The sequence below is a fragment of the Gopherus flavomarginatus genome, chromosome 4 (genome assembly GCF_025201925.1).
Source record: "Gopherus flavomarginatus isolate rGopFla2 chromosome 4, rGopFla2.mat.asm, whole genome shotgun sequence".
In the NCBI taxonomy this organism is placed as follows: Eukaryota; Metazoa; Chordata; order Testudines; family Testudinidae; genus Gopherus; species Gopherus flavomarginatus.
This window is the reverse complement of record NC_066620.1, coordinates 90,323,390-90,343,967: the sequence shown is the minus strand read 5'-3', so window position 1 is coordinate 90,343,967 and position 20,578 is coordinate 90,323,390. Positions and strand designations below refer to the sequence as shown.

At 41.5% G+C, this 20,578-nt stretch overlaps 3 protein-coding genes across 10 annotated transcripts in view; all 3 read right to left on the bottom strand.

Moving 5' to 3' along the window:
• Positions 1-12,586, bottom strand: part of LOC127048963 (uncharacterized) — a 118,136-nt gene extending 105,550 nt beyond the window's left edge. Inside the window, exon 1 of the mRNA XM_050949122.1 lies at positions 12,428-12,586. The gene's annotated coding sequence lies outside the window, so the exon portion shown is untranslated. The remainder of the gene's footprint in view (positions 1-12,427) is intronic.
• PRR18 (proline rich 18) lies at positions 8,612-10,547 on the bottom strand. The gene has a single exon (XM_050949193.1). The coding sequence runs from the start codon at positions 10,330-10,332 to the stop codon at positions 9,628-9,630; it is 705 nt and encodes a 234-aa protein (XP_050805150.1). The 5' UTR covers positions 10,333-10,547; the 3' UTR covers positions 8,612-9,627.
• Positions 12,587-15,672: 3,086 nt separating the features above from the next.
• The window catches only part of SFT2D1 (SFT2 domain containing 1), a 39,469-nt gene continuing 34,563 nt past the window's right edge, over positions 15,673-20,578 (bottom strand). For 3 of the 8 annotated variants that reach the window (XR_007773838.1, XR_007773837.1, XM_050949205.1), the window contains one exon: positions 18,756-18,785. Coding sequence is in view for 5 of the 8 variants with exons in the window: in XM_050949203.1 (XP_050805160.1) it covers positions 16,777-16,930; positions 18,756-18,785 (184 nt within the window). In the remaining 3 variants the exon portion in view is untranslated. Of the gene's footprint in view, positions 16,355-16,384; positions 16,933-18,755; positions 18,786-20,578 lie in introns of those variants that run through there. The other 5 variants (XM_050949202.1, XM_050949204.1, XM_050949203.1 and 2 more) reach the window with 3 other exon arrangements.

Sequence of the window (20,578 nt, the reverse complement as noted above, 5' to 3'; positions counted from 1 at the left end):
CACCTTCCTGAATATACTGGATCTTTTCAGCAAAGTAGGATGATAGTCTTTTCAGAGGTTGGTGCTGAGTTCTGTTGTGGGTTGTAGGCATTCAGGATCCATTAATCCCTTGGACAGCTCCTCAGGGCAAGATTTGACAACTACAGTAGAGGCTAATAGGAAGGTCTCTGAGCCAGTAGCAGCTTTATTAGAGGCTCAGAAGTTCTTTATGTGTCCGTTTCATCATGTTTTACATCATGCGTGCTCAGTTTCCTGACACACTGTGTCATAAACAGATAGTTAAGGGTTAATGTCTCTTTTACCTGTAAAGGGTTAAGAAGCTCGGTAAACCTGGCTGACACCTGACCAGAGGACCAATAAGGGGACAAGATACTTTCAGATCTTGGTGGGGGGGGGGAATCTTTTGTTTGTGCTCTTTGTTTTGGGGGTTGTTCGCTCTTGGGACTAAGATGGACCAGACGTCAATCCAGGCTCTCCAAATCTTTCTGAATCTCTCATGTTTCAAACTTGTAAGTAACAGCCAGGCAAGGCGTGTTAGTCTTATTTGTGTTTTCTCAACTTGTAAATGTTCCCTTTTTTTGCTGAGAGGATTTTACCTCTGTTTGCTGTAACTTTGAACCTAAGGCTAGAGGGGGTTCCTCTGGGCTATATGAATCTGATTACCCTGTAAAGTATTTTCCATTCTGATTTTACAGAGATGATTTTTACCTTTCTTTCTTTAATTAAAAGCTTTCTTTTTAAGAACCTGATTGATTTTTCCTTGTTGTAAGATCCAAGGGGATTGGATCCGGACTCACCAGGAATTGGTGGGGAAATGGAGGGGGGGATGGTTAAATTCTCCTTGTGTTAAGATCCAAAGGGTTGGATTGGTGTTCACCAGGAACTTGGTGAAAAAGCCTCTCAAGGCTGCCCAGGGAGGGGAAGGTTTTGGGGGGACAGGAAGTGTTCCAGACACTGAAATTTCTGGATAGTGGCAGTGTTACCAGATCTAAGCTAGTAATTAAGCTTAGAAGTGTCCATGCAGGTCCCCACATCTGTACCCTAAAGTTCAGAGTGGGGGAGGAACCTTGACACACTGTGTCAAATGAAGAGAGAGGGTCAGAAACTCAAGATTTGTATGGGTGATGGGAAGGGGCAGTCTGGGTGCCAGCACATTCATGGCTGAAGCAAGGGTACTTGACTCCTTGTTCTGTGCATGAAGCATTGCTGTCCTTTGGCATGCTTGGAATTTGATGGAGTGAACAAGTCTTTGTGGTTAAATAAGGGTTGTGGATTTTGTAGCTTCACAGAGCTCTGCCCACTGCCTTAATTTGGTGATGGCCTGTCCAAGACAGTGGCTGGGTTGTGATGTCCTCTAGTCTAAACCAAATATCAGGTCCAGGGTGTGACCAGATGAGTGGGTTAGACCAGAGGTGACCTGTGAAACTCCTAGGGAGGCGAGTAAGATTAGTTTGGGGGCTTGTATATCTGTGTGGCCTTTTCATCCTGGGAGATTTCAACATAACAAGTCTGGGGTATTTCACTGCTTCCACCAACAGGATATCAGTGTTGTATAGATTACATGGAATACATAGGCTAAAGCGATTCAAATAACTCAGTTACCATCTAACATTAAACATTGTTAAACAAGGTCAGGGGTTTGGAATCCGTGGATGTAAGGCTGCTTAGTCCTATGGCAAACACACTATTAAATATCTTTTAAAATCTTTTATTAAAGACACAGAAAAGAAGGAAAAACAGTTAAAGCATTTGAAATGTAAAGTATTAAGGCTTTCATTTTAACAACATTGGTTATTGCCTTTCCCTTTAGCTGGAAAGAGTTTTAGAAGGAAAATGCCCCTTGTTTGGCAGTCTCTTAGATCAGGGCTTCTCAAGCTTTTTCTGAGGGCCCCCAAAATACTTGAATTCCAGGGGGGCAGGGGCTAGGGATCTTGGCTTCAGCCACCGGGTGCAGGGGAGGGGACTCGGGGTTGAGCCGGGGGAGGGGGGGACGAGGAGAGCTCAGGGCTTTAGACTCGGGCGCAGTGCCGGGGCTTGGGGATTCAGCCCTGTGGCTCCACTCCCAGTTTCTGTACTGGTGGGGAGCACTGGGACTCACGGCTTTAGCCCATTGGCTCCACTCCTGGCTTCAGCTCCAGTGGGGGGACTGGGGCTCAGTGCCCTGCACTTCCGTCACAGGGCTCCAAAGCTTCCTAAAACCAGCTTGGGGCCATAACCCCCTGGTTAAGAACCACTGTCTTAGATGGTATTCAAGATGGTAATACCTGTCGTTTTGCGGAAAAGAGAAGTTAGTTGAGAAGAGCTGAAGCTGTTACTGCTGTTAAAGTCTGGTTTTATTTTATTCCAGGTGGTGTTTGGAATTTAGCTGGAACAAGTAGAGGGGATGTTAGTGGGGTCCCTCTCTTTGGCTGGTCTGGTAAGGACACCTCTCAGGATCAGAGTGACAAAGGTCTGGGGTCCCAGGAAACGGCCAGGAGAGCAGGCATGATGGTGAAGCTCGCTTCAGTAGCCTTCATCTGTTTTTCCCTATTTTTTTCCTCTAAGTCTTTCTTTAAGGAGCCACAAAGGGAGTGATGATGGAATAGCCTATCCTCTCATTATTTTGTTTACTAATTAGGCTTAAATTTGACACACTAATTTATTAATTTTGGGTTTCATATATTCTGTTTTTTAGTATTATATATAGTCCTGGAATTATATTAATGTGGACTTTTTATTTGTTTGGACAAATAGAGTGTCTGTTTTTTGCACCTGTTTGTAACATTCATTACAAAAAACAAGCTGACCTATTTTTCATTAACATTGGTTACTATAGATTATTGTATTATTTTATAAACTTTTACCTACTTGTTACAACTGAGCTTACAATTAGGGTAAATATGTCAGCCCAACTGTTACAACTGCTCCTTTATTAACCCTGTTGTGGCCTGTAAATGAGCATAAAACATATATTATCCTAATCATAGATAAAAAAATATGTAAAATTTTATGATGTTTTACTGCAGTCTAGATTATTGGTTAATGAGCTGGGATACACTGGATTAAAAGGAAAGGTAGAGAGGGCTGTCAATTAATCACAGTTAACACACGATTAACTCAAAAAATTAATCGCAATTAATCGCACTTATAACAATAGAATACCAATTGAAATTTATTAAATATGTTTGGATGTTTTTCTACATTTTCAATATTAATTTCAATTACAGCACAGAATACAAAGTGCACATTGCTCACTTTATATTATTTTTTATTACAAATATATGTACTGTAAAAATGATAAACAAAAGAAAGCATTTTTCAGTCACAAGTACTGAAGTGCAATCCCTTTACTGCGAAAGTGTAACTTACAAATGCAGATTTTTTTTTGTTTAATAACGGCACTCAAAAACAAAACAGTGTAAAACAGAGCGTACAAGGCCACTCAGTCCTACTTCTTATTCTGCGAATCGCTAAGACAAACACGTTTGTTTACATTGATGGGAGATACTGCTGTCTGCTTATTTACAATGTCACCTGAAAGTGAGAACAGGTGTTCACCTGGCACTTTTGTAACTCAACCTTCGTATGCCCCTTCATGCTTCGGCCACTATTCCAGAGGACATGCTTCCATGCTGATGATGCTCATTAAAAAAAAGCTTCAATTAAACTTGTGACTGTACTGCTTGGGGGGAAAATTGTATATCTTCTGTTCTATTTTACCTGCATTCTGCATATATTTCATGTTATGGCAGTCTAGGATGATGACCCAACACATGTTCATTTTAAGAACACACAGCAGATTTGACAAAACGCAAAGAAGGTACTGATGTGAGATTTCTAAAAGTAGCTACAGCACTTGAGCCAAGGTTTAAGAATCTGAAGTGCCTTCCAAAATCTGAGAGGGATGAGGTGTGAAGCATGCTTTTAGAAGTCTTAAAAGAGCAACACTCTAATGGGGAAACTACAGAACCCAAACCATCAAAAAAGAAAATCAGCCTTCTGCTGGTGGCATCTGACTCAGATGATGAAAATGAATATGCATCAGTTCACACTGCTTTGGATCATTATCAATCAGAACCCATCATCAGCATGGATGCATGTCCTATGAAATGGTGGTTGAAGCATGAAGGGACACATGAATCTTTAGCACATCTGGCATGTAAATATCTTGCAACACCAGCTACAACAGTGCCATGCGAACGAACGCCTGTTCTCACTTTCAGGTGACATTGTAAACAAGAAGCAGGCAGCATTATCTCCACAAATTGTAACCAACCTTGTTTGTCTGAGTGATTGGCAGACCAAGAAGTAGGACTGAGTGGAGTTGTAGGCTCTAAAGTTTTACATTGTTTTATTTTTGAATGCAGGTTTTTTGTACATAATTCTACATTTATAAGTTCAACTTTCATGATAAAGAGATTGCGCTACAGTACTTGTATTAGGTGAATTGAAAAATACTTTATTTTTTATTACAAATATTTGCATTGTAAAAAACAAAGTGAGCACTGTACACTTTGTATTCTGTGTTGTAATTGAAATTAATATATCTGAAAATGTAAACATCTAAAATATTTAAAATAAATTGTATTCTATTGTTGTTTAACAGCACGATTAATTAAGAACATATTTTATCTGTGAAAAAATATCTAGAGGTTCATGACAAAGCACACTTCTTGAAGGATAAAATCATCTCCAATGTCTTAATAAGGAGTCCATCTTTCTCAATCACATGTGGCACTTTTTCAAACAAAATCAAGTCAACTCACAAAAAACAGAAAAATAATCACTAACCACAAATTGATGGATTTTGTTGTGAAAGGGAAATCTTTACATAGGAAAGTGGTTTGCAAAAGATGTAGATGGAGAAGTGTCATTTTAGGCACATCCTGCCTGCACCAACAATTTAAACAGGTTTAAAGAGCTTGTTAACTTTTAACAGGTCCAGTGGTGGATCAGTGATGCACAACAAGGAAATAGTATCACACTGTATTAACAGGAAATAAAATACTTGACACTTTTCTTCTTCAAAGCACTACAAACATTAATGAATACTCACAACATTCCTAAGAGAGGTTCTCCTTTTTATAGATGGAAAACACAAAGTAACTGACCCAAATCAAAACAGGGAGGCTCAGCATCCAGACCACTAGAAATGCTATTGGTATGTTCAATGGAAAAGTTGAATGAATGAAAACATTCGTGTGATGTCATTTTCTAGAGTTTACCTCACAAATGAGTACTGAGGTATGGAGCTATATTAGCCAATTAGATGGCATACGCAAACATATGTATTAGCAGTGGCTTCAGCAGAGTTCAGGGAAAGCTACTGTACTTCTTTGAAGAGCCAACAAGATGATTGTAGCATATGAATATTTGTACTTCCTATCTGGCTCACAGGTGAATAACAGTTGCTGAACCTCTGCATTCATCTCACCTTTAGAATACTACTGTACAAAGGAAAACATTACATTTCTGAAACCATTGTCTATAAAGGTAGAGGTTTATGGACACATTTAGATGAACCTCAATGTTTGTTATCCTTCCAGTCAATAACACTTAATATTCGTTTCAAGTAAAGCTGATTTCTGCTTACTGTGCCCCTAAAATTGAGAAGTACACAAACCAAATTCATGGGTTCAAACATCTGAGAAACTGGTAATCCGTAATATCTGGACTCAAATCTTAAGCCAGTGGTTCAGGCCTATCTCTAATTCAAAGGCAACAGGTGCACCAGCCCAAAATGCAGTAAAAGCTGGATACCTTTGCACAAATTAATTCTTCAGAAAAATGCTATTAACAATCTTCAAACTGGATATTTTCAATCAGATTAGCAATTAGGGATAATAAATTCATTGATGCTTGAGTCTTTGGAATTTTGCTTCCCCACCTACCTCCAACAGCAAGTACTAGCCTTCAGGTGTTCCATATTTTCTCATGATGTAATATTCCCTTTAAATTCATTTCACTTGATGTCATATGGAATAAAATCATGCTACCAAGAGTTTATGCTGCTGTCAGGCATTCATGAGAGTTGAATTCTCACTTCACACTGAACTTAGCAAGTTCCAAATATACAAGTTTTTTTTTTATACTTGACACTTTAAAAGTGATTGACTGTTCTTTGCGGCTAGATGTAGTGATTAAATATATTTGTATATAAAAGTACATTGCAGTTGTCTTTAGCCATAAGTAGTAATTTCCAAAACAGACTAATGTGGTACAATTAATGATGCCAAACAGAAAAGAAAATCCAACTGCAGCTTCAACTGTTGATGCATCTTTTTTTCACTGTGGCCATAAAAGGAATGTCTGAGACTGATCCAATAGAAATCAGATTTGTGTAGTCAATTTCTATTTGCAAGGGCTGAATGGATTCAAAGTGCTAATATTCTTGCTGTACTGAAAATTAAACCAAACATCTATGGCAGAAGCATGTGCAATGCATTGTTTAAAAGATGTCAAGGAAATTTTAAGTGACAGTTACATTTCATACACAATATTACAAAGCAGCCTCTAAATTGATTTTTAACAACATTAAATTATTTGACTTATTTTCTCATGCACCAGATTTTTCTCTGGGCTTCTGAGCACAACTATTTCACATTTGCGATAGATTAGTGAATTATTTTGACTATGGCCACCAGCACTCTGGTATTTAATTAGTAGAAATCCAGACATATAGGTTTTGTGGCTTATATTAGGAGAGTATGAAAAGGCCCAACTTTCTGGAACAAAATCAAATTGCAATTTCAATAATAAAATATCATTTAAAAGGAAGCTAAAATACACCATCACTCTGAGCAATTTATCTGTAAAAATAAAATCTCCTGGGAGTTCATCGCATTGCCAACATAGACAATTTTTTTCTGCTCTGCTGCTTTAATGTCAGAGTAATCCACTGCATAAAAAGCTAAACCCAATTTGCATAAAAAGTGAATCTTTCCTAAAGTACCATGAAACATTTTACATCAAAGCAACATTTAGTTTTCAATTTCTAACATTAAGTAGTACTTTGCAGCATACTTGATAAATTCAAGTGAACATGTTCATACATGTTTAAACAAATTTATTTCTTATGAAAGGTTTGCCACAGCACCTTAAGTATTTACTTATGAATTTGCTAAGTTAGCGAATTACAGAATTGTGGTGGCAACAAGTAGCTGAGGAGACCTGTTAGTTATCAGCCTGTTTTCACACCCTTAACTTTATTTAAATATTTACTCCTTCAGAGGCGTTGCCAGCCCATTGGGGACCCTAAACAGGAATATTTTGGATGCCCCCCCAACACAAAAAAAAGCAAATAGGGGGCCCCCTTTAGTGGCTCAGGGCCCTAAACAATTACTTAGTCTGCTTATGCCTACTGTCGGACTGTCCTTTCAACTGACATTTTTTACATTTGTTCCCAGCCTCAGTGATAGGGGAAATTTTTGGTTAAGTACTATTTTGCTGTGCATTTTTAAGTTTTTGAATAGCATGGAGCAAAGAGAAAGGGTTCCCACCTCCACTAAAATATGTTTAGCATGTAGCAACTTTAAAATCTCATATTTTTCAATCAAGACAAGTGCCCTTAAACATGTCGGAAAGAGTTTAATTTAGACAATGTGATTATAAGTGTCAGCACATTCATACACTGTTCATGCACAATGCCACTTTTTTCAAACTGTGCCCCCAGGTATGTGCTCCAGATATATATAACACATATGTAGAGCTACAGCTCAGCATGTCGAGTACAAACCAGTTGAAGGGCTCATCTTAACCTGTTCTGTTCTGCACACTCCCTAAACCATGGCCAGCTATCCATCTCATTGAAGCCCCATCAAATTCATGGTCCATTTTGGTCAATTTCACAATCATAGCATTTTTTAAAATAGTATATTTCATGATTTCAGGTATTTAAATCGGAAACATCACAGTGTAATTGGAGGGGTCCTGACCCAAAAAGGAGTTGGGGGGGTCACAGGGGTTATTGTATGGTTGTACTGCTACCCTTACGTCTGTGCTGGTGCGGGTGGCGGTGCTGCCTTCAGAGCTGGGCAGCTGGAGAGCGGTGGCTGCTGGCTGGGATCCCAGCTCTGAAGGCAATGCCCTGCCAGCAGCAGCACAGAAGTAAGGGTGTCAATACCATACCACACCACCCTTACTTCTGTGCTGCTGATGGCAGCAGCTCTGCATTCAGAGCTGGGCTCCCAGCCAGTAGCTACCGCTCTCCAGCTGCCCAGCTCTGAAGGCAGCACAGAAATATGGGTGGCAAGACTGACACCCCCCCCTTAAAAAAAATCTTGAGACCCCACTCCAACTCCCTTTTGGGTCCAGACCGCCAATTTGTGAAATGCTGGTCTCTCCCATTAAATCTGTATTTCATGGTCCGTGACGCGTTTTTCGTAGCTGTGAATTTGGTAGGCCCTACCTGAAAGGGTTTTGGTTCCAATTCCTTAGCTTTTAAATCTTCTGGACATTTTAGTCTAGATAGGAAATTAAAATGATCCTAAATAAGCTGCACATTCTCTGCATATTATCAGCCCATATTTATCTTTGTGTAATCACTGCTTATCTTTCTCAATCCCATAAACTAAATACAATCAGATGACTGCAATAGATTAAGAAACAGCCCCATTCACAGTTACAAAGGTGCTGCTGTTGCAACACAAAAGGCTTTAATCGTTTATTCAAATAAATAAAAATGTTCACGTACAAATAGACAAAATCAATGTACCCTACCTCTATTTGCAAAGTAGTTTATTTTCAAAAGGAAATCAATACATTTATCCTTCAGTAACTGAACATTTTGTCTTGAGAGCCTGTATTGCGCAGCGGTTTTTTTTTTTGTTTTTTTTTTTTGCTTGACTGCCCTTTGTTGTTTAACACAAAGACACTTTTGTGATAGTTTCTGATAAAGGCTCTATAGTTTTAACAAGTTTCTCCCATTTTCCTCTCCCTACCCTAACCCACAGATCATAAACAATTCTTGCAAATGTCAGGAGTCAGCTTTTTGCTACAAAAAACAGGGAAGTGAATATAGCAGATGAAGCACCTGTTGAATTACAGTAAATTAACTAGCTCAGAACGTTTGTCTCTGTTTCTGCTCATATCATATTTGATCACATTCAAATACCTCCACATGCAGGTTTTAACCTCTCCGTCCTGTCCATCATGCGCTAGAAACGCTGTCTCCTGATTTCAGATAAAAAGCATCCAGCAGCCCAGCCAATCAGGAGAAGCATCTATACAACACTGATTAGTCAGCCCCCCCTTTTTTCTCTCCCCACAAGATGTGGATGAAAATACACAGTGCACAGCAGCTATAAATACATTTTCTTCCCGTTTATGTAGCGTCTGGAACAGCCGCCAGCCCCCACGGGGTCAAAGCGCAAGTCAGTTTCCTCAGACGGTGATAGCAGCAGGGCGGTTGGTTAAACCCGGCACCAAAACTCCGCTCTCTGTGGCTGAGTCTGGGGAGACGAGCACGTGAGGAGGCTTCGGAGCAGGCTACGGTGCTGTCCAGCTTCCCGGGGGGGTTAATGGGGGAGAGGAAGCCCCCCCGCAGCGGGGCACATCACAGGGGGAGCCCCCCGGCTATTGCTGCGAGGAGGGGCGGGGGCTGAGCGCTCCCTGGGTGCGTGCGGCTGGGAGGGCAGGTGCCACCCAAGCTCAGAGGGCCCCCAGGTGGGGCAGGGTCTCCAGTTTGTCGGCCCGGTCCCGGTCGGCCGCGCTCTCCACCCCGCGCAGCCACTCGGTGCATTTGCGCACCAGCCCCTCGTCCGCCGCGGCCCCCGGCGCCGCCTCCTCCTCGTACTCCACGTCGTCGTAGCGGTGCCGCTCGTTCAGCAGCGAGATCTTCAGCAGGGCGCGCAGGTCCCCGGGGCTGGACCCCGGTCCGGCCCGGGCCCCCCTCCGCGCCGAGCCCCCCGCCGCCGGGGCCGCCTTGCTCCGGGAGCCCGGCAGGAGGCGCTCGGTGCCGGCGGAGGGGCTCGGCCGCCCTCGCTGCTTCTCCAGGCTGCGGCGCTGCAGCACCAGGGCAGCCTCGGGGGGCAGGCTGAGCGAGAAGTGCACAGCGGCGTCTCCAGCCCCCGCCTCCGGCCCAGCCGCCGCGCACAGGCTCTCGCAGGAGCGGCCGCGGGGCTGCGGCGGGGCCGGGGCGGGCCTCCGCGGCTGCTGCCTCTGCAGGGAGGCGCAGGGCCAGGAGCTCGGGAAGGGACCGGCTCGCTCCGGGGGCGCCACGCGCGACTTCCTCAGCGGCTTCTCGTCGGCGGGCGGCGGCGGCGCTGCCTTCCTGGGGGCCGCCGGTTTCCTGGGCAGCGCTCGGGAGGCGGCGGGAGTAGCGGCAGGGGGAGGCAGGATGGGCGGCAGGGACATGGTGGTACCCAGTGACCCCCTCTGCTCCTCACAGCGGCTCAGGGCAGATCGCACCCCGGGCAGGGCCGAGCATCCCCCGCGGACGGATCGGTCCCGACTGCAGCTCCATAGGAGAGCGCGACCGTGCTGGGACCGCCAGGCTCCGTCGCTGGCTCCGGATGAATGAGACAGACACGCAGCGGCCAGGCTAAGGGGGAGGCGGGGCCGAGGGGGCGGGGGAAAGCTGTGCAGCCCGACCCCCCCGCCCTTTGAGCAGTGATGGAAAGAAAGGACGTGATTTTTTTTTGTGAAGTATTAAAATAAGAGGCAAGAGTGGCTGTGAGGAAGATGAGGCAGAGACGTCAAAACACAACCCCCCGAACGTTCGCAAGAGCTGTAAGCGCAGTTTGAGCAAGACTATGGAATTTACATCTGTAAACTGTTAGGACACAATTTCAGGATGTATTTTAAAAGCGAGCGCTACGGCAATACTAACACTCTCCTACTGCAGCCCTTGCAAGGGGTCACTACTTTTAACATTTAAAAAAATCATTTAAAATATGTATTTCTATTGTAATAATTAGCTCCTAATAAACGATTAAAAAAGGAACATGGAGTACATTGTTTAAAATTAGAAAATGTAAATGCTTCCTTTATCTAGTCAGATAGTCACTTTCCCTTTTTGCTGTCCTCCACATGCTCTCCTCACCCTTGCAACAGCTATTTATAAATTTACCAGTTCATCTCTACTGAAATGTTGTGAACTAATCAATAGCTACTACTTCCTTTTTACATTCGTAAGTACATTTAAAGAGACCTACAGGGGACATAAATTTCTTCTGAAATAAGGTGTCACGGTGGAAGTTTCATTATATTTTCAGCCCCTCATCCTTCATTCAGTCTCCTCACCCTAGCCACAAGCCTCTTCTAAACTCCCCCCTCCTTCCTAATCTCTTATCTTTGTCATCTGAGTAAGTCAGAAGAAGGGAGCTGCTGTTCTTCAGCATAGTCACTTAAGAGCTGCTGCACAGCTGTGACATCAAAAAGGCTCACACAGGCAATCAAAATGAGGTTTTGGGGACACACACACCCGTCAGTTTTCATAACAAAGTATTACTCATTTGAGTTAGCTTTCCCACAATAATTCGAATATTAAGGTCCACCCAATTGAATGGATGGGTAGCAAGAGAAACCAATATATCCTTCCCTTATACTAACTGACTATGGGACGAGTTTTAAAAAGTTACGTCAAACAGCTTGCAAACATGAGGGATGGGGAGGATAGTGAAGTTATCAACAGTGATAAGAAAAGAGATAGCCTAGGAGGAAAAAATGAGAAGTTAGGTTAGTGAGAGGATTTGGTAGAATAGCTAGAAGATATCAGTAAGACAGGCTGAGATGTAAGACTGGTTGGGATGGAGAACTACATTAGTCTGCAGCAGAGAGCAATGGTTACATAACATTCACCAAGAGCATGGATGAGGTCACCCGGAATGTAGAAAAGAAAAGTAGTCAGAGCAACAGTGGGAGATAATCAAAGTTATTCTTTCAAGTAGGCCAACAAAGTAGCTATATCCTATTGTTATAATAAGACAGTCCACAACAACTAGTGATTGAATGTGAGCAACCACACCAGAGAAATATTTTGCAGGACTGTTTGCAAAGGGCAATCATATGGCTTAAAGACAATGTTTCAGAACATGGTATTCTAACTGAGGGAAATGTGGGAAACAAGGACAATTATTAAAGCCAAATCAGATAAGATGTTAAAAGCAGGAGAGTAAGGATGACCCAGCTGTTAGGATACTAGCCTGGGATTCCCTGCTTCACCACAGATTTCCTGTGGGACTATCGACAAGTCACTTGCTCAACATGTGCCTCTGTACCCCATACAATGAGGACAGTAGTATTTCCCTACCTCACAGGAGTGCTGGGAGGATAAATACAGTGGGCTATGTAACTACTAAAATAAGGGATTAAATGTATGTTGATTTAATCAGCTGGAGATAAAGTACTACCATTCACAAGTGATTGGAGCAAAAACTGTAGTAGCTGGTTCTTAGAGAGGCCTTATTATAACATTAATTGAAGAATTTTTTAATGTTCATTAGTATACCTGAAATTTATGGACATGTTTTAACTGTAGCACTGCAAGTTTCTTACTGTGTGGAGCTGAGTCCAGTTGTATATGCAGACAACTTGTCCAGTTGTTGCATAGTGTCTGGAAATAAGGAAAGTAGCTGACATAGTGAGACCATAATAAGCAGTTATCCTACAGCTGCAGTTCCTGCCTACATCAGTGGTTTTGATTTTAATTTCAGTTCATTAATGATAAAGTTTTCAGTTACATTTTCTGACTTTATGAAAAATATTTGGAAAATATTTTGAGGAGGAAATGCTTGTACTTCACTTATAGAAAGGACGGATGCTGCTGTAACTGACAAAACATTTCTTGTAATAGAATGTGCATGGACTATAACTTGAGTTCTCCAGAAGTAAGCTTTCTAGATAGTGATCTAATTAATAAGATACTCCAGACCAAGCAGTAATACTGATTAATGAAGACAATTAAAGTATGTAATGAGACAAAGTGAGTGGATCAGCAGCATTTGATTTCAGACTGTATGGTAATGACAATTGAAGTGTTTAATTGGAACTAGCATCTGTGAATAACACCTGTAGAATAGTTTTAGCCCAAAACTAGTTTTTTAACTTGTCAGTCAAATGGGAGGTCTTGTCTACCTTTTCCATATTTTTCTCATGGACAAAGCATGCTTTCTGCATAGATGGAATTATAAAACGGGCACTTAAAGTATCACTGAGAATTGAAGAGGCTAACAAAGACAAATACATATATCTGACATTTTTGGCCAAGTGTTCATTACCTCATTAATTCCATAACAGGATAACCTTTTGGGGAAACCTGACTTGGCAGCAATTCGAAGAGAAAAGGTGATCAATGCTCGCCATCACCTACCTTACCCCTTTCTGATGCTCAAATTCCAAGCACAAGAATTCCAGGTTTAACACCAAGGCCTTCTCAGAGCCTGATTTACTCCCGATGCCTATCATGGCCTACAGCCAGAACAGCCTACTGCCTGAGAAAGCCTTGGCTTTGTAGGATGGCTCAGGCTCACCCTTGAGAAAGGCATGTTGATGTCAGTCACAGGGAAAAGGAAGGTGTCTCCAAAAATCATACAACTTCTATTGTTTTGGGAGAATAAAACCAATGTCTACCCATTGGAAGAGTTGACATCCCTGCTGCCAGAAACAACTGCTCAAAGTTGCGATCCTATGAAGCATATAAACAAAACCCCAGTGCTCATTTGTCCTTTAATTTCCATTTCAACTGACAGCAGGCGTCCACAAGGTGTTCCATGAAATTCTTCCATGTCCGTCAATATCTGTACAATTGCTGCAGTCCAGGTGACCCATGGAAGTCACCAGCTGGAACTGCAATCAACACATTTATTAATACCCTACATCACTAACAAAGATGGGAAGGCCAGAGCAGTGAAAGGCCCTCTTGTGTCTTGTTTGCTAGTGTCAACTGCCCTGTGTCCCAGCTAATCAACCCAACAACCTGTTGAAGAGACCAGGACTACCTAATGAGAGCCCTTCTCTTAGAGATTCTGCCCCATTGGCTAACTGCTGCAACAGGACAACCCAGAAGGTATGCACCCCCTGCAATACCACACTGACAGGTAAAGCCAACATGCCTTAAACTGCTGATCGAACCATACCCATATTGCAGGATCTCTCCACCACATTTGATAAATTTCAGTGGAATGCTGCTGTCGTCTTACATACAGGGGTTTAGCATTAATCAATACAATGACTTCCTTGTCCTTCTGCCTGAAGGCAGAGGACTGCCTCCAGAGTCCTCACCTCTGAATCCTCTCCCCCAGCCTTATTCTATTTAACACCTATATGAAGCTGAGAAAAGAGGGATGCACATGCTAGTAAAATGTAGCCACCATGCTGTTTCCTTCACAGAAAATGCAAACACTATCTCCCAGCCATCCCACTGTCTTGGAGACAACATTCACATGAAGACTAGCTTGTTAAAGCTAAACCTGAAAGAGATGGAGGTACTGCTGGTGGAGAGAGGGAAATAAAGAAATTACTTTCTACCATCATAACATCAGCCATCTAAGAGAGAGGTTGTCTGTAGCTTCAGGATCCTCATAGGACTTTTCTTTGCTCCTCAATGCCTAAATAGCTACAATTGGAAAAACATTTCCATCGAGGCTTACCCCCAAAACACTGCTTTCACAGAAGCTAAGCAAAGTATATTCACAGAACTGGAAAGGACCTCAAGAGGTCATCTAGTCCAGTCCCCTGCACCCAAGGCAGGACAAGACCATCCCTGACAGGTGTTTGTCCAATCTGCTCTTAAAAATCCCCAGTGATGGAGATTCCACACACTCCCTCCTCCCAGGCAATTAATTCCGGTGCTTAACCACTCTGACAGTTAGAAAGTTTTTTCCTAATGTCCAACCCAAACCTCCCTTGAAGCAATGGGCTTAAATTGAAGCTTGAACTACCCTCAGAGATTAATAACAATTTTTCTCCCTCCTCCTTGTAACAGTCTTTTATGTACTTGAAAACTGTTACGTCCCCTCTCAGTCTTCTCTTCTCCAAACTAAACAAACCCAATTTTTTCCAATCTTCCCTCATAGGTCATGTTTTCTAGACCTTTAATCATTTTTGTTGCTCTTCTCTGGACTCTCTCCAATTTGTCCACATCTTTTTTGAAATGTGGTACCCAGAACTGGACACAATACTCCAGATGAGGCCTAACTGGCGCAGAGTAGAGCGGCACAATTACTTCTTGTGTCTTGCTTACAATATTCCTGCTAATACATCCCAGAATGATGTTTGTTTTTTTGCAACAGTGTTAAACTGTTGACTCATGTTTAGCTTGTGATCCACTATGACCCCCAGATCCCCTTTCGCAGTACTCCTTTCTAGGCAGTCATTTCCCATTTTGTATGTGTGCAACTGATCCTTCCGAAGTGGAGTACTTTGTATTTGGCCTTATTGAGTGTCCTATTGAAATATTCCATTTAGTTATATATTCACTTCATGTACATTATACCACCAGGAGCATTTTTTTCAAAAAATGTATAAAAATTTAAGATGTTTTAAAGTCACTTGTGTATTCTGAGACAGTTTGAGTTACGGACATGTACCAACACAATTATTTTTAGTCTGACAGATAGGAAAGGGGGTCGCAAAAGAGATTTGAGGTAATAACTGGAAGTGTGTTGACTAATTTCAAAGTGAAATATATATATTGCAAGCATGTTTTAATTTTCCTCCCTATGTGGCTCAAGTCTAAAAATTACATAGTCTAGATACTTACAATAATTCATTTATTTTGTAATCATTGATTTATATATTATCCATAAGCCATTTTAATCAAATATATTTTAAGTTTCAAAGTGAAAAAACTGGTGCTTAAAATGTAAGCATAACAAAACTGAGCAAGCTTTTACCAGACCTCTCATGTTCACACCAAATTTCCTCCATACTGCCCACGTACAAACATTTCAAAGCAGCCCTACCAGCTATAATTAACTAAAAAAATTTATAATAAAAATGACAAAATCCTGATCTTTGAGGAATGCATAGAGTGAACAAATAGTAATAGCACATAATATGTAAAAGTTTCATATAAAAGGTTCTCATATTACCCAGAATCCTGAATTGTCATTAAACTGTGTTAACAGAAACTGAGTCAAACAGTTTTACGATTACATTGCACAAAGTGTTAAACCTATTCTAGTTTCCAAATGGTTCAGACACTGCTTACCTGGCTCATATTTAAACTTGGTTCTGCTAAAATGATTTAATCACCAGCGTGCAAAAGGCACGGAAAATACGAAAACTGTCACCAGGTGTTGTTTCAGGAGTGGAAGTTGATAATTTTTCTGAGCAAACTTCACAAAAAATATAAAGTTGGCTTTTTTAAAAGATGTTGAATAGTTTTTGTTTAGTCTAACTCAGGCAGGACGTGAAGCATTTAATCACAGCATCCCTTAAAAAAAAAAAAAAAACATTTTTATCACTTTTCTTTTTTTTCTAAACACACAGAGACCACATTCAGGTCACTAATATTTTTCAGACTACACAATATTGTGTTACATTACCCAAAATTAGTTATAAAACACACAAATTGAATGATGCACTATTTTGGATGACAAAATGAAAATTTTAATTACTTGTCAGACGCAGAATTCTGATAATTTATTAAACTCTGTGGAGAAATTGAAAGATCTGAAGGGGCATTGCTTCCCTATTGAGCATTTTGTAAATTAGTTTGTATACTGTTCCGTTTGGATTAGTCTGAATTTGTTCAGCCTCATTTATTTTCCCAAAACTTAATTTGCTATACAGTAAAGTTTTTGTACTTGGCTGTTAGCCACTTTGAAAATTCAGGGACTCCCCATATTCTTGAGTTTAAGTGAAATAAGTTATTTCTGTATGCCCCAACACAGCTGTCCTATAATTAAGATTTATATAATAAAACGGAGTTCTAAAAATAAGGCAGATCACACTCTTCTGGAAGTGAACAAGCCTCCTTGGGGTATTTTTGGTGCTACCATTTTTTTTTTTTTTTTTTAATACTGTAAATTAAAAACACGTGAATACTTTAGACAAGTTACACAATACCATTTCCTGGCACCATGTAATAACTCAGCCAACTATTTGCATAAGACAGAACGTATGAAACTCAACTTGTGGTGGCATTTTATACTAACAAATACTTCAGTTACCTGAAAAAGAATTAGGCTAGTATATTATTTAAATAACCTATCAAAAATCATAGGGTTCTTTGTCTTTATTACATAGCACTTATTTGCTTCAGTTCAATTGTTCAGATAATATAACTTATGTTTTATCAGATCAGCATTCAAACAAGAGAAAGAAGGCCAGGTACCAATGGTTGTTAGTATCTTTGAGCATTCTAAAACAGTAGTATGAATTAAACTGATTTGAACAAAAATAAGCCTATAGAAAGTGAGACATGATTGCTGAAAATGTAGAAATTTAGAATGCTAGTAATCGGACTGGGGAAGTTGGATGTGTCAAAATTAAGGTGACATTTTATGGTATTTAAATATGAATTATTTCACTGCTTTGCAACTATCTTGAAGACAGTCTTATTAGAATTAATGAGATCACCTACTGCTATAATTAATTTTATATTATGGTTTAATTCTGCCACACCAAAGAATCTATAGCATAGAATTTTGTGGCTTATGTTAGGTTTTACTGGAATATTATAGAAAAGCAGTGAGAAAATACAAGATGAAAGGAGAGGTACTATAAAAATTTAGCAAGGCAGGATATATTTATAGGAGCAGTCAGTTAATTTAAAAAAAAAAATCAGAATGGAGTGGTTTTAATAGTTTGTTAAAAGACCAAATTGCACTATAGTTTCTCTCTAATCTTTCAATTAAACTAAAAAAAAAAATTTACTTGTGCATTTGACGGCACTGTGTGTAGTGCCAGTTTCCCCTGGGCACGTGGGTCTTTCATGAAGGAATAACCGGGGGCGGGGGCGAGAGAAGAGGATTTTAAAAAACAGGAAAAGGCAAAGCCACAAACACTGGCAGGTGATTCAAAAACAAATTTACTAACAAACTATTTAATTTTTTTAAACTGACTAGATTTCAAGTTCATTGTGTCCATTTAAGCTACCAAATATTGTCAAATGTGTATGAAACTTTATGTAGGAAATATCCTTAAACTATGCAGTGTTGTAGCATATTATAACAATTATTTTGGTGATTAGAACTAGAGAAAATGCTACAATGCTTTAACAAGTAAATTGCTGGGTATCTTTATCTGCACCCATCTTAAACTTCAGAACAGGCATTGGTTATGGTAGACTTGGCAGAATTAAATTTTTTATTTTTTCTAATTTTGACCTGTAATCTAAATGTTTAAGCATTTTTTTTATTTATTGATTTAAATGTTCACAGCAGCAGAAAATTATTGGAGTTCTGACAATTTTTTAATGACAGAAGCTGAGATTCAAAAAGTTCAAGCTTTATAACTGTTAACACACAAACTCATCACCTGCCAAAACACACAAAATAAATATCCTTAAAAATCACACTCTAGTAAATTCTTACTCTATCTGTACATTTTGATGGAAATATTTTCTCTTCTATGCATATACGATGACGTCAATGTTTACAGACATACCAATAAAAATCTAAACCTTCCAAGCCTACTTATGGCACAACTGTTAATCCAAACAATTATCCTCCAAATACTAAAAAAAAATTAAGACTGAGTATATTATATTTGGCTTTTCAAAATTAGTAAGTTAAAAGATGTGATTTTCAAGAAAATTATACTTTCGAAAAAAATTATAGAACAGGTTAACTTTTATTTTTATAAAATGAGGGCAATTAAGGGAGACTCACCTTGCAAAAGGAATATATGAGAGACTATACCTGAAAAAGGAGAGAAACAATAGTTAAAATTTGAGATGTTTCATTTGTTTTCTACATATCAATTTGCTATTTTAGTCCAGAATTAACAAAAGCAGACTGCTATAATAAACCCTGTAACTGGATTACATATCCAAATTATATCCACTTGAAAATAAAAGGGGCTCTGCAAGAACTAAGTGTACTGCCAAGAGATTCTGGTCTCCTTTTTTCTTCCACTGAACACGAATTCCACTACAAAATGGAATATGGAGATTTATCATCACTTTAGGATTCTTAACTTTGGTTCCCAAAGACTGATTATTGAACTATGAAACCTACAATTCTCTCAGAAATCAAGATAACAAAGACATCATTGCCTAGTTTGACTAGAACAGAAGTAGTTTATGCGAATATGTACCTGGTGGTGTGTATAGTGCAAACAAACACACACAGTTGTAGAGTAAGACTACTTTAAGGAATTTTGCTCTTATACCAAAATGTCCTGGCTTCCCTGAAGCGGTGGTTAGACCTGACCTCAGGTTAGGGTTAGATCAGAGGTGGGCAAACTACAGCCCGTGGGCCATATCAGGCCCACAGGACCCTCCTGCCTGGCCCTTGAGCTCTTGGCCCAGGAGACTAGCCCCCAGTACCTCCCATACTGCCCCCCCCCCCCCGCAGCTTCAGCACACCACAGAGTGACCAGACAGCAAATGGGAAAAATTGGGACAAGTGGTGAGCAGGGGGGTAATAGGAGCCTATATAAGAAAAAGACTCAAAAATTGGAACATCTGGTCCCCCTAACGCCACGCCGCTGGCGCAATGCTCTGGGCGGCCAGGCAGTGCAGTTGCAGACAGGGGCGGCTCTATGTATTTTGCTGCCCCAAGCATGGCAGTCAGGCCGCTTTTGGCGGCGTGCCTGCGGCCAGTCTACTGGTAACGCGGATTTGGCAGCATGCCTGCAGGAGGTCCACCAGTCACGCGCCTTCAGCACACCCGCCGCCAAATTTCTGCCGAAGCCTTGGGACTGGCTGGTGCTCGGAGCCACCCCTGGTTGCAGAGCCATGGCCTGTCCCAGTGCTCTGGGCGGCGTGGCAGTAATGTCACCTGGTAAGGGGGCAGGGAGCAGGAGGGGTTGGATAGAGGGCGGAGGAGTTCAGGGTGGTGGTGTGGATAGAGGTCAGGATGGTCAGAGGGCAGGGAATGTGTGTGTGCGCGCGCGCGGGGTCAGGAATGAGAGGGAGGGTTGGATGGGGCAGCAGGGGGCAGTCAGGGGTGGAGGGTCCAAGGGGGCCAACAGGGAATGGGGGGGGTTGGATGGGGCAAGAGTCACAAGGGGGGGGCCTGTCAGGGGGCGAGAAGTGTGTGTGTGTGGGTCAGACAGTAGGTGGGGACTGGGCCAGGCCTGGCTGTTTTTTTTGGGGGGGGGGGGGGGGGGGGGAGACAGCCTCCCCTAACCAGCCCTCCATACAATTTTGCAAACCCGAAGTGGCCCTCAGGCAGAACGCTTGCCCTCCTCTGGGTTAGACCCCAACTACCGCTTCAGGGAAGCCAGGACTGACACTGGGATGGTGAGACGGAATCCAGACGGTGCCTGCTCAGAGAGGAGACTGATGTTAGCCACATCTGAAGCTGTCTGAGGTGCAGGGGCACATGCCATGCCACATATGTACATGCTGCCATGTGATCTAGTAGACATAGATGCACCTGGGCTGCTGTCAGTGGGTGTGCCGACACTTGGGCAGTTAAGTCCATCATGGCTTTGAACTGGACATGAACAAGCACTCTCCTGCTTGTCCAGATCAGATACTGGGATG

What these genes read in the sequence shown, in the direction of transcription:
- PRR18 (XM_050949193.1), bottom strand. Translation starts at nt 10,332, where the DNA reads ATGTCCCTGCCGCCCATCCTGCCTCCCCCTGCCGCTACTCCCGCCGCC.